The 12,495-nt window shown below is 40.6% G+C and overlaps 2 protein-coding genes across 2 annotated transcripts in view; one reads left to right on the top strand and one right to left on the bottom strand.

Annotated features, from left to right (window-relative positions):
• Positions 1-12,495, top strand: part of LOC134224873 (ubiquitin conjugation factor E4 B-like) — a 41,060-nt gene that overhangs the window by 10,524 nt on the left and 18,041 nt on the right. The window lies entirely within an intron of this gene.
• LOC134228122 (uncharacterized protein K02A2.6-like) lies at positions 5,745-7,285 on the bottom strand. The gene is made up of 2 exons (XM_062709902.1): positions 5,938-7,285; positions 5,745-5,875 (listed from the first exon to the last, which is right to left on the bottom strand). The coding sequence occupies exons 1-2, from the start codon at positions 7,283-7,285 to the stop codon at positions 5,745-5,747; spliced, it is 1,479 nt and encodes a 492-aa protein (XP_062565886.1).

The raw sequence follows: 12,495 nt of genomic DNA, 5'->3' as shown, positions 1-12,495 counted from the left end.
GATGGTCTTTCGTGTCTGCTATTCAACATCGCTTTGGAGGGAGTAATACGAAGGGCGGGGATTGACACGAGTGGTACGATTTTCACGAAGTCCGTCCAGTTATTTGGTTTCGCCGACGACATTGATATCATGGCACGTAACTTTGAGAGGATGGAGGAAGCCTACATCAGACTGAAAAGCGAAGCTAAACGGATTGGACTAGTCATCAACACGTCGAAGACGAAGTACATGATAGGAAGAGGCTCAAGAGTGATGAGGTCAATGTGAGCCACCGTACGTACTTTGGACTCCGCAAGACGCTCCGATCGAATAGAGTTCGCCGCCGTACCAAACTGACTATCTACAAAACCCTCATAAGACCGGTAGTTCTCTACGGACACGAGACCTGGACGATGCTCGTGGAGGACCAACGCGCACTGGGAGTTTTCGAAAGGAAAGTGTTGCGTACCATCTATGGTAGGGTGCAGATGGCGGACGGTACGTGGAGGAGGCGAATGAACCACGAGTTGCATCAGCTGTTGGGAGAACCATCCATCGTTCACACCGCGAAAATCGGACGACTGCGGTGGGCCGGGCACGTAGCCAGAATGTCGGACAGTAACCCGGTGAAAATGGTTCTCGACAACGATCCGACGGGAACAAGAAGGCGAGGTGCACAGCGGGCAAGGTGGATCGAGGACGTATCGATCGAGGTGGAGGACGACTTGCGGACCCTCCGCAGCCTGCGTGGTTGGCGAAGTGCAGCCATGGACCGAGCTGAATGGAGAAGTCTTTTATGTGCAGCACAGGCCACTCCGGCCTTAGTATGATGATAAATAAATAAAATCATTAAGGACATAGTTGGAAGAGTACCACGATGGCCGTCAATATGGAACCGGACCTTCCACGGGTTAGGGAAAGTCAGGGAATTTAGATTGACGTCAGGGAAAAAAGTACCAAATCCAATATCGAAAATGTATATTCAAAAAAAATATTTCTCTCTGTACTGGAAACTGCAGCGAATTTGTCATATACCCTTAATAATCATTAAGAAAATTAATTATTAAAAGGTTCTTTTGGAATGTTTTTACATGTCATGTCGTCTTTTGACAAACTTTATGTATTATTTTTGAAGGACCTTCTATTCAATATTCTTAAACAATTTTAGAATTATTTTTTTTTAATAGTTCTAGATATTATCCAAAATATATATTTTCTACTTTCTGTTGAATAAAAGCATTCATCCACAACAACTGAATTTACTTGTCATAAGACGAGTTTGTACAATCCCATTTAATTCCACCACTTAATTGTACCTTGACAGATACGTATTTCGACCTCAACAGTAAGGTCGTCTTCAGTGTCTCGTAGTTGACTTGTCGAGTACGAGCACAAATCGGTTAGTACGAACCGGAGTTAGAACCATAGTAATTAATGTAAATAATAAGGAATTTGTGGAAATAATGGGATCTATCTCTTTATGGTATTGGAGACGACTGGAAAGTCGTCTTCTTTTAAAGTCTTATAAAACCATTAAACGATTAGCGTTTTACTCTGCCCGACGTTTCGACCATTGGATGTGGTCTTTTTCAAGGGAAAAAATGGGTTGCCCTGGAAAATACCACATTCAATGGTCGAAACGCCGGGCAGAGTAAAACGCTAATCATTTGATGGTATTATACTGCCGTGAAACGCAAGTCGGCCCCATCTGTATATGAATGCCTTACACAGATGGCACTGACGTGCGATTCACGGCAGTATAAGACTGCCGTAATCTCTACATCTGTCTTTTTAAAGTGGTTATTTTTAATACATTTTATAAGGCACGAGAAAGCCACTTACACCACTAGATAGATTAATATGGGTGTTCCTTGAATTTCATAGACAGTTGCACGAGTCAAAAGTTCCATGAAAAAAATTGTCCTCATGAGAATTCACTCGTTATGAAAGAGAACTCACGGGTTAAAAAATGTATCAGTCTTGGGGGCAAAGGCGTAGGATGTCCATACTTAGGTCACATGAAAAATCTCATTGCCCGGACGAGGCCGACAGCTACCGGATGCAGAAATTGATTTTACACCCTAATTATTTGGTATTTGTTTGATATTATGATCATTATTTTTATGGCAAATTTTGACTATCTCCACATAATTAGAATGCATTAGATTGATTTTAATATTGTTGATTTAAACCTTCTAAAGTAAGGCGAAACATCAAAATTGTTTTGTTTAAGTTTAAATTTTGTACATAATTCTGATCTGATATTCCATGCCGGTAAAAGAGTTTTCAAAAGCTTCCTTTGTAATAAATAAGATGATGAAGAAACCTCTGCAAGTGATGGGGCTAGAAGCAGAGAGGTGTAAGTGACATTTTGGTCAATTTTGATTTGAATACAGCAAAAACTGCTTAGGAGACAGCAATCATGCTGTCATACGAAAGAGCTATCGAAAGGAGATGCGCAAGGAGGCCCCAGTTCAGGATGCTTTCGAGTGGGAAATATTTCGACAGAAAATGTGCAGAAAATGTCAAATGATGTCACGGTGCAATTGTTAATGGCGTATGCGTTTTTCTGAATTTTCAGGATTTCTTCAAAAATGTATCTATGTTTATCTTCCTGGAGGAAATAGAAGAATTTATATGAGCTTATAAGGATTGAATTTTAAAATATCTGGATGTTGGAGGATTGCTAGCAGTCCGTGAGTGTTTTTAGAAGCCAATAAACAAAACTGTGTAATTAAGAAATCTTAGTTGTCGAAAGTCTAAAGAACTCAAACAACCCTTGAAGATGCCCGGAAGGATGTATCGATCTCCATAAAGATCTTGAGAACTTTTGAAATGTTTCCAATGATTTGTGAGAGTCTGTCAGTAATATTGATGGTTTATCACGTTTTCAGTGAGTCTGATTAATGATGAATTTTGATTAACTTCCAAGATTTTACTTTTAAATTACTAATTCAACATTAACTACAAATTCTTACTTTTCTCCTCCTAGAGGTGATTAAGAATGACTAGAAGTGGTTAAGCTTCCAGTAACTCAGGGACTCAAATGGTTTTCAAAGACTTCAACATGTGTTCTTCTTTGTTCGAAATAATTTCTTCTTGAATTCTTTCTTTTAAATTTTTAAATAATGAAATTAATCCATATGTTAACATCGAATACGCTTCGATTGGGTTTCAATGATTAGATTTAGGGAAAACCGCCAAATGTTGAATGGCTAATTTTTGCGTCTATTGTTGAACACCCATAAGAAATGCACGTGCGTTCAATAATAGGCGATGAAATTAACCGTTCAACATTTGGCGAATTACCCTACTTCAATTGATTTTCAATTCGGTTATACAAGAAAAAAAATCATCCTCGATGTTCTCTCTCCATCAGAGTCGCAACGAGTTAGCTCGCGCATCAGGCCTCGATTATTAAGATTTGAGCAAGATTCACAAGACACTGATCTTCATATGTTTCTATTATTCAGGCTTTAAGAAATGCTTATTAGTTTTCAGAACAGCTTACATCATGGATTCTACTCATCGGAATCTTGCCAAAGTCTCCCATCCAGTAATTTCAACCGTATGTAATCAGACGAATTCTATCATGGTTTCATGAATCAGCTATTATTGATAAGTACATACTATAAAAATACTAAAAGTTGAAACTGCTTTTTTATATGTTTGATAAAAGTTTAGAATTTAAACCATAAAATCTAAATAATGATGCTTTCTATAAATTGAAACCATCATATTTTCATACCTGGATTTTTTAGAAAACTGGTCTGGAAAGTCAGGGAATTTCATTTTCAGATTTGAGTCGACACCCTGTAAAAAAGTTTACACATAAAATACTTTAAAGTATGCACTTTTGAATATAAAGTATTCAAATATGACTTCAAAGTACGCTCTTTCGTGAGAGAATGGCACTACACACAAAAAGGAGTAAATATTATGCACACTTATGACCTTTTTTTTTCCTTGTTGGGTACATTTTCCACTGCGACCAGTTGGTTGATGACACTTATGACTATGTTTTATTCACAAATGATGATCTTTTTGTCGCGACCGGCCGTATTCTCGACAGTCCATTGTTGACTGTCCATTTTTGCGGTGCAGGTGGATTTGAATCCACAGAGAGAGCGAGGCCGCACCGGACCTGGAATGCCGTCTCTTTTCGTTGCTGCCGCGTTTGAATCCACAGAGAGAGCGAGGTCGCACCGGACCTGGAATGCCGTCTCTTAAGGGTGCTGTCGGGTTTGAATCCACAGAGAGAGCGAGGCCGCACCGGACCTGGAATGCCGTCTCTTATCGGTGCTGCCGGGTTCGTATCCACAGAGAGAGCGAGGCCGCACCGGACCTGGAATGCCGTCTCTTTTCGGTGCTGCCGGGTTCGTATCCACAGAGAGAGCGAGGCCGCACCGGACCTGGAATGCCGTCTCTTAAGGGTGCTGTCGGGTTTGAATCCCCAGAGAGAGCGAGGCCGCACCGGACCTGGTATGCCGTCTCTTGTCGTTGCTTCCGGGTTTGAATCCCCAGAGAGAGCGAGGCCGCACCGGACCTGGAATGCCGTCTCTTAAGGGTGCTGTTGGGTTTGAATCCCCAGAGAGAGCGAGGCCACACCGGACCTGGAATGCCGTCTCTTATCGGTGCTGCCGGGTTCGTATCCACAGAGAGAGCGAGGCCGCACCGGACCTGGAATGCCGTCTCTTAAGGGTGCTGTTGGGTTTGAATCCCCAGAGAGAGCGAGGCCACACCGGACCTGGAATGCCGTCTCTTATCGGTGCTGCCGGGTTTGTATCCACAGAGAGAGCGAGGCCGCACCGGACCTGGAATGCCGTCTCTTTTCGGTGCTGCCGGGTTCGTATCCACAGAGAGAGCGAGGCCGCACCGGACCTGGAATGCCGTCTCTTAAGGGTGCTGTCGGGTTTGAATCCCCAGAGAAAGCGAGGCCGCACCGGACCTGGTATGCCGTCTCTTGTCGTTGCTGCCGGGTTTGAATCCCCAGAGAGAGCGAGGCCGCACCGGACCTGGAATGCCGTCTCTTAAGGGTGCTGTCGGGTTTGAATCCCCAGAGAGAGCGAGGCCACACCGGACCTGGAATGCCGTCTCTTTTCGGTGCTGCCGGGTTTGAATCCACAGAGAGAGCGAGGCCGCACCGGACCTGGAATGCCGTCTCTTGTACCAGTTTTCCTGACTGGTAAGTGCTTACTGCTTCGTTGCTGGCTGTTGGCTGCTTCTGTCTGCCTACGCGTCCGTCGAAAAAGTGAACGAAATACGGGAAGCGCACTTGTATTTATACCCCTTGTCTGCTGTATTTGTTGCGTCGCACATGCATGTGACATTCATGTATGTTGCACGGTTTTCCCTCCAATTTTGTTTTGACGTTTGCACAAATAGAATTGGGCGTCATTGATATGATGGTTTTCGATATTTTTGAAAATGAGAACACGGAGAGAGTACCTTTTTGAACATTTATGATTTATTCGTGCATGTTTTGATTTATATATTTATTTCAGCGTCCGTTTTTTGTTTTAATAATATAATTCGATGCTGATCCTACATTTCATCTCACCTCTACTCTTTTAAAAGTATATACTCTTAAAATAATATTGTTATCCTTCAGTTCCGTTCCACTCGTATCTTTCTGATATAAACATATTACCAAATCGAAGCATGTAAAAGTTTTTACCTGTTTAAAATAATATTTTTAAATAACTTTATTCGTTAGTTCTAGTTTTTTTTTTTGTTATTTTACCATAAATTCTGGTTGTTACTCCTTATTGATATACGTTGAATAATATCATATCCTTCAACTTTTCGGGCACTTTCTTGATTCGACTTGGACGAGAATGGATGAAATCGTCATGGTCTAGCTGGTTATTCAATCCTTGCGCTCCAGAGGTTTTATCTATTCAAAAGAAATGGTTTCGTATTAACATTAAGTTGTGTAAAAAACACCAATACATGTACCTGTTTCAGAACCTTTGTTTTCTTCTGATTCTGTTGAATTTCGGTGATCCGCAAAAAGTTGAATTTCAGGACTTTGCCACGGAAAGTTTGTCGATGAGGTTTGCGCGTCATCTGGAATATGGCTTTGATTCTGTTGTGTAAACCCTTCGTCATCGATAGCCCGTTTCGCATCTGCTACGTTTCTAGAATACACGACCCCACGATCGCTTTTAACAATTAACTTTGCCCCGTCTCTGGCAATAACAGTGAACTTCTCGGCCCCGAATGTTGGGTCTGATTTTGTTCGCTTCAATTGTAGCAGGACAACTTTATCTCCGACGACAAGATCAGATTGCTTTGCTCCTCGACGAAAATCTGCATATTTCTTGCTTACAAGCTTAGAATGTGCATCATTTTCTCTGACTTCTTCACGATCCACCTCTAGTTGGCTATCGGATCTCCACAGGCTTGGAAAAAATCCCCGATGCTTCCAGCCAACTAGTAGCTCGAATGGTGTTACCCCGAGCCTAGTTAATGGCCGTACTTTGTTATGCATATGAACGTAATTATTCAGAGCAGTCTTCCAGTTCGCATTATCTAATCTGGATGCTGCCAATGCTTTCTTTATCCCTTCATTTTGACGCTCAACAGCTCCATTAGACTGCGGGCTTAGGGGAATCGATTTCCGAACCTTTATTCCCCTGTTCTCCCAGGACCTGACGAAAGCATCGCTTTGAAACGGGGGACCGTTGTCACTTTGTAGAACTAGAGGGTAGCCCCAAACCGCGAATATTTTGTTCAATGCAGCGATAGTTGATTCGGTGTCGATGTGTCGCATTTCCATAACATGCAGATATCTTGAGTAGATATCAACTACCACCAGGAATTCTCCAAATCCAAATTCTTTATCAGAGAAAAAATCTATTTGAAGTATTTCCCAAGGGCCATTTGGGAGTTCTCTACTGCTGAGTGGAATTGGTGGATTTTTCTTTGAAAGCAACAGACATGTCTCACATTTCTTGATAAAGGCCTCAACTGATTTGTTCATTCCTGGCCACCAGAAATGCTGCCTTAGTATTCTTTTAGTTGATCCAATTCCCATATGACCTTGATGTGCAGATTTGATCGCTTTCAGTCTTAACTGTTCAGGAAGAACTATTCTATCTCCTTTGTACAGCATACTACCCATGATTGTCAGTTCCTTTGCTTCAGATTCATACTTTTTCAAACCAGTCTCCCAGTGGTCTGTTTCAATCGCAGTTCTGACTTTTGCCAATTCGTCGTCGTTATCCGAGTATAGCTCAATTTCGTCCCAACAGATTTCAATGGCCCCAGTATCAATGAAATAAAGTAAATGTTTCTCCTCCATTGTGTCATCAAATGATTTAGTTGCTTGTGATTGTTTGACTAATCTTGAAAGAGCATCTGCTACATTCATTTCTCCTGGTATGCTGCAAACTTTAAAATTATATGGTTGTAATCGCAGAGCCCACGATTCTGCTCTAGTAACCGCTCTTTTCCCAATCCTATGCAGTCCTCCGAAAATGAACTCATTTGATTGGGCATCAGTTCTGACAGTAAAATGTATGCTCATGAGGTACATAGAAAATCTCTCGATGGCCCAAACCATCGCTAGAGCCTCTTTTTGAGTTTGTGGGTACTTTCGTTCTGTATCCGTTAAGGATTTTGAAGCACAAGCAATCACTCTTGGGTTGAAATTTCCGTCAAGCTGTACCAGGACTGCTCCTAAACCATGAGGAGAGGCGTCAACGTAGAGTTCCGTTTGGTCTTGTCTACTGAAGTAACCTAATGTTTTTATAGTTTTCCAAGCTTGTGTCCTGAAATACTCGAACTCATCTTCCAACGTCTGATTCCAATAAAATGTGTCGGCTTTGGCTAACATTCGAAGTCTCCAAGTTTTATCTGCACGATGTGGAATGAACTTTTCGATAAAATTGATTAATCCAAGGAAACTTTTCACCTCAGCCAACGTTTCCGGAGTTCTAAAGTTCTTTATAGCAATGATTTTCTCATCTTCTATTTTCCAACCTTCATTAGACACAACAAATCCAAGAAAATCAACAGATCGTTTGCCAAATGCACATTTTGCTTCATTGATCCTGACATTGTGGTTTTTAAAGCACTCCAATACTCTAGCTAAATTGGCATCGTGCTCGTCTTTTGTCTTACCGAAAATCATGACATCGTCCAAATAATTGACTACCCCTTCACACCCGGCAAGTACAATGGTTTGGAGTACTTCTTGGAAAATGTCCGGGGCATTTGTCAGCCCGAAAGGTAATCTTCGGTATCTGTAAAGCCCATTTCCAGCAAAAAAATTGGTTAGGTGACGTGAGTCCTCATTTAGCTCGATGTGGTGGAATGCGCTCGTGAGGTCTATTGTGGAAAACCACTGAGCTCCGTGCAACTCCATTATTATCGACTCAAAAGTAGGCATTCTGAAAGGAGTACGATAAATACACCGGTTTGGACCTCGAAGGTCTATGACAAGACGTATATCATTTCTGCCTTTCGGGACAACCAATAGCGACGAGCAAAATGAGCGATCCATATCCTGTGTGACTTCCTCAATTATGCCACTAGTCAAAAGATCTTGAAGCTTTTGCGTGGTAGCCTCTTTAAATGCTGTTGGGATATGGGTGTACACATTTCGGGCTGGAGGCATCTCTTTGTCGTACTTTAGCGAAACGGCAGGTATATTGAATTTAGGAAATTCAGAAACCTTTGATATTTCTCGTGTACAGTTAACCAAACTTGGACCACATTGGTTGGAAAGCATTCGATCATAACGAATTGGAACGTCCAACCCAATATCAAGGACACAATATCTAATGGCTGTGTTGAAGCCTAGAAGTGCTCTTATTTCATCTACGACGTAAAACTTCTCTATCAAAATCGGTCTGTCTTCCGATACGCAGAGGTCAGCAAACAATTGGGCAATTCCATGTATTTGACCACTTGTTGCATAGGCTTTCAGAGGTTTATCAGTAGAATATTGCAACATATGCAACTTCGATGCTGCCGTCTCGTTTGCCAAAATTTGATCAAACATCGTTCTGGTTATGGTATTGACATGAGATCCGGAGTCTACCAAAAACTCTACCTGAATACCCGCCACTTCAGCTACAAGTGTTGCGCTGTTTTGGTTTACAATTTCATTCTCATTAGATGGCTTGAGTAATGCTTGGACTTGAGATGTAGGATACAATTCGGGTTGAAGGGACTGCAGTTTTCCAAAAGTCAACGTCTGTAATACAGTATTTCTTTATTAATGCATAGTTTCAGTTCAATAATCATTCAATAATCAAATAATTCCCTGTCCATGGATAAGGGGCTTGACGTTGATATTTCAAGTGTCTTAAAAAGATTTTTATTTTATTTTTATTTTTGTTGTTTAATAGAGTGCTTTTTTCAAACAAAGGTTAAGTTCAACACTAAATTAAAAAATTAAGATATTTTTCCATTTTTTATATCTCCTTCACAAGAATATCGTTATTTTAATGGTAATGGTTTGAAAATAAGCTCCGTAGAGAAACTTTTATCACATCTTACTTAAATAAGGTCAACAGTTATACCAAACACTTGAGGTACCATGCCTCCAAGTTAACTAATGGTTAGTGTCGCACGATCTAACAACAACTGCCTATTGGTAAATTTGGAGGTGCCGGCAGGGCTCAGTAGGGGTCTAACTAACATAACTCTAATACTAACAAGACCCTGAAACAAACGCTTATCCAAATAGCATACATCTATTTATACTTGTAGTAGTAGCTAACAATAATTCATTTTGTACCCGTATCTGAAGTAGAATTTTAGTAGTGAAAAGTAGAATTTGTAGATTTACTAATTTGGCATTGGAGATAGTGAATGTATCTATTATATCTTCTCGATAATCTTTTTATTTTAGTCTCTCTAGCTGCATGGATCAACGCAAAAAAAAACTGTTTCTCTCTTCCTTCTATTAGGTTAGTTAGAAAAATTAGCGGATATATAGGGGACATGACTTAGTGTTTCTCGTATTAAGACAAATTCGCTGACCTTTACCTTATCTTCTTCTTCTTCTTCTCTTCTATATACATAAAAATGAATTTCTGTCTGTCTGTGCCTTATAGACTCGGAAACTACTGAACCGATCGACGTGAAAATTTGTATGTAGAGGTTTTTGGGGCCGGGGAAGGTTCTTAAGATAGTTCGAGACCCCTCCCCGCTTTGGAAAGGGGGGCTCCCATACAAATGAAACACCAATTTCTTCATAACTCGAGATCTAATCAGAAAATAAATCAATTTTAGGCGAAACGAAGTTCGTCGGGTCTGCTAGTAATAAAATAAATGACCGATAGTAAAATAAATGACTGAAATTTAATGATATCAAATAAATAATAAAAAACGAAAATAAATACATGACCATCGGTGGACAGAAAGACAAGAGACAGAGTTCTGTTTAGAATAGTTAATTGAGACCATTGCACTCACAAGATAGAGAATAACTAGTACCACTATTATTACTACAAGACTAATAACTTGACCACTTACGGAAATGAGGATAGACCAAATGATGCGTTCATCCACTATTATATTGAATATTGTATACCCTGAATCTGAATAACTGAATTTTAGACCTCATTATTTTAATAAATAATAAAGGTTTGAATATTAGAAAAGGGAATAGAACTTGACCAAAAAAATCAATTACGGAACAACTGGACAGAAATTTTGTATAATGATCACTATTAGACTACTGAAACTTTAACATATGACATTAGTGTGACTGATAGGATACAATTAACTCGACGACGTATTGACAAACATCCGATACTCAACCGTGTTAAAATAAGGGAAGCTCTTCAATGTGTCCATTTATTACAATAGTACTTAAATTAATCTATTTTGAAACTACCCTACCAGAATGATATCATTACATCTTTATTCGAAATTGTTACTTGGAAATGGCAACAGTACCACCCGTTGTCAACATAGACTACTATTAGGTATTGAATGTCGGCTCCAAGTAACTAATAATTAAATTTACATGTTAACTACTTATTCAGAAAACATCTATGTACATGTTGAGCTTCCATTATTTGTTCGGTTTATAATTGACAGACTGTAGATAGAAAGAATAATGTATCGGTATGATCACAATACAAACCCAGGCCGCAGTGACCTAGTGAGCAACATAGCTTGAGTCGTCTGCTAGTATTGTGTATCACATGGAGAGCCCAGCCGAGATACCAGTCTATTAAGACTACAACTGGTCAACTCTCGAAAAAAAAAAAAAAAAAAAAAAATAATCATTCAATAATCAAATAATTAGTTAAATTCAATATAAAACTAAAAAAATCAAATATTAGTCGTAGTAATTATTTCAGATCGTCATCCTCGCGTACCTTTGTTCCGATTGGCTCAGTTTTAGCATCTTCGATCGCCGCAATTTTCTTTTCCGTGTCTGACCCCTCCGAGTCCGCATGTCGCTTTTGACCTCTGTTCTGATTTCCAAACTGATTCGAATGGCTGCGGGAGTCACATGCTCGAGCAATATGACCCACGCGTCCACAAATACGGCATTCCTTGTCAATCGCGAAACATGCCGTGGCCCGATGAAAAGCGCTTCCACATCGCCAACAGCAGTTGGACGAGGCTTGTGAACGGAAATTACCTCGCATAATGGCACGTCCATTACCTCGTACATTTCCACGCCGAATTCCACGTTGGTTTACTCTTGGAAACCAATTCGCGCCGTATCCTTCGCGATAATTTCGACTCTCCAAACGATCTTTATAGGCAACTGCAGATATTTTCACCGTCTCATTTTTGCTACGAATTTTCTGGAATTCCTCTTCATTACTTCTTTCCATTTCACGATCGCGTACAAGATCAATAAGGTCCTTCATTGACCCTTGTTTCACCCAGTTGCGATGAGCAAGTACTCGAACTCTTGCATCAGTAGCGTTCTTGGTGATAACTCTCACAACGGCTTCCATTTCTTCATCCGGGCCGTAGTTACATAATTTAGCGGATGATCCTACACGACGCACGAAGTTAATACTGCTTTCCGTTTCCGATTGAGCCATCATCATAAGCTTCCCTCTTTGGGAAAGAGTGTACGTCCTCGAACCATAATATTCATCTAGGCGAGCCAAGGCATTTGAAAATGGTTGAGTCTTCTCATCAGGCATTCCCATGGTAGTAGCTGTAGCTTGAAAAATTTCGCGTAACTTCGGCCCCGATTTAATTTTGAATACGCTGAATTTCGTTTGTTCATCCACAGCGTTAACAAGCTGGAGTGAGGAAACAAGTATGTCTTTCCAGTATTCGAATGCCTGTTTATCTATCTCAGTCTCGCCCGATGATGGAACACACTCTGGTATATTGAGGGTACCCAACGTCCAGTTGTTCATCGTGGAAAGCAATAGCGAATCTTCACGTACTGTACTGGAACATGCTTCACGTAATCCATTGCCGAAACTCTGTTCTGTACCAGTCGTAAGCCGAACTACTTGTTCACGCAAAGTGTTGTTCTTTTCGATGACTTCTGTCAGTTCCCGCATTATCTGTTTT

The sequence above is a fragment of the Armigeres subalbatus genome, chromosome 3, assembly GCF_024139115.2.
Source record: "Armigeres subalbatus isolate Guangzhou_Male chromosome 3, GZ_Asu_2, whole genome shotgun sequence".
In the NCBI taxonomy this organism is placed as follows: Eukaryota; Metazoa; Arthropoda; class Insecta; order Diptera; family Culicidae; genus Armigeres; species Armigeres subalbatus.
The sequence above is the reverse complement of the archived record's forward strand: the minus strand, read 5'-3'. Positions and strand labels throughout refer to the sequence as shown.

Coding starts and splice junctions, on each gene's coding strand:
- LOC134228122 (XM_062709902.1), bottom strand. CDS start 7,285: ATGGAGGAGAAACATTTACTTTATTTCATTGATACTGGGGCCATTGAA. Junction 5,876..5,937: donor AAACAAAGGTTCTGAAACAG/GTACATGTATTG, acceptor TCTTTTGAATAG/ATAAAACCTCTGGAGCGCAA.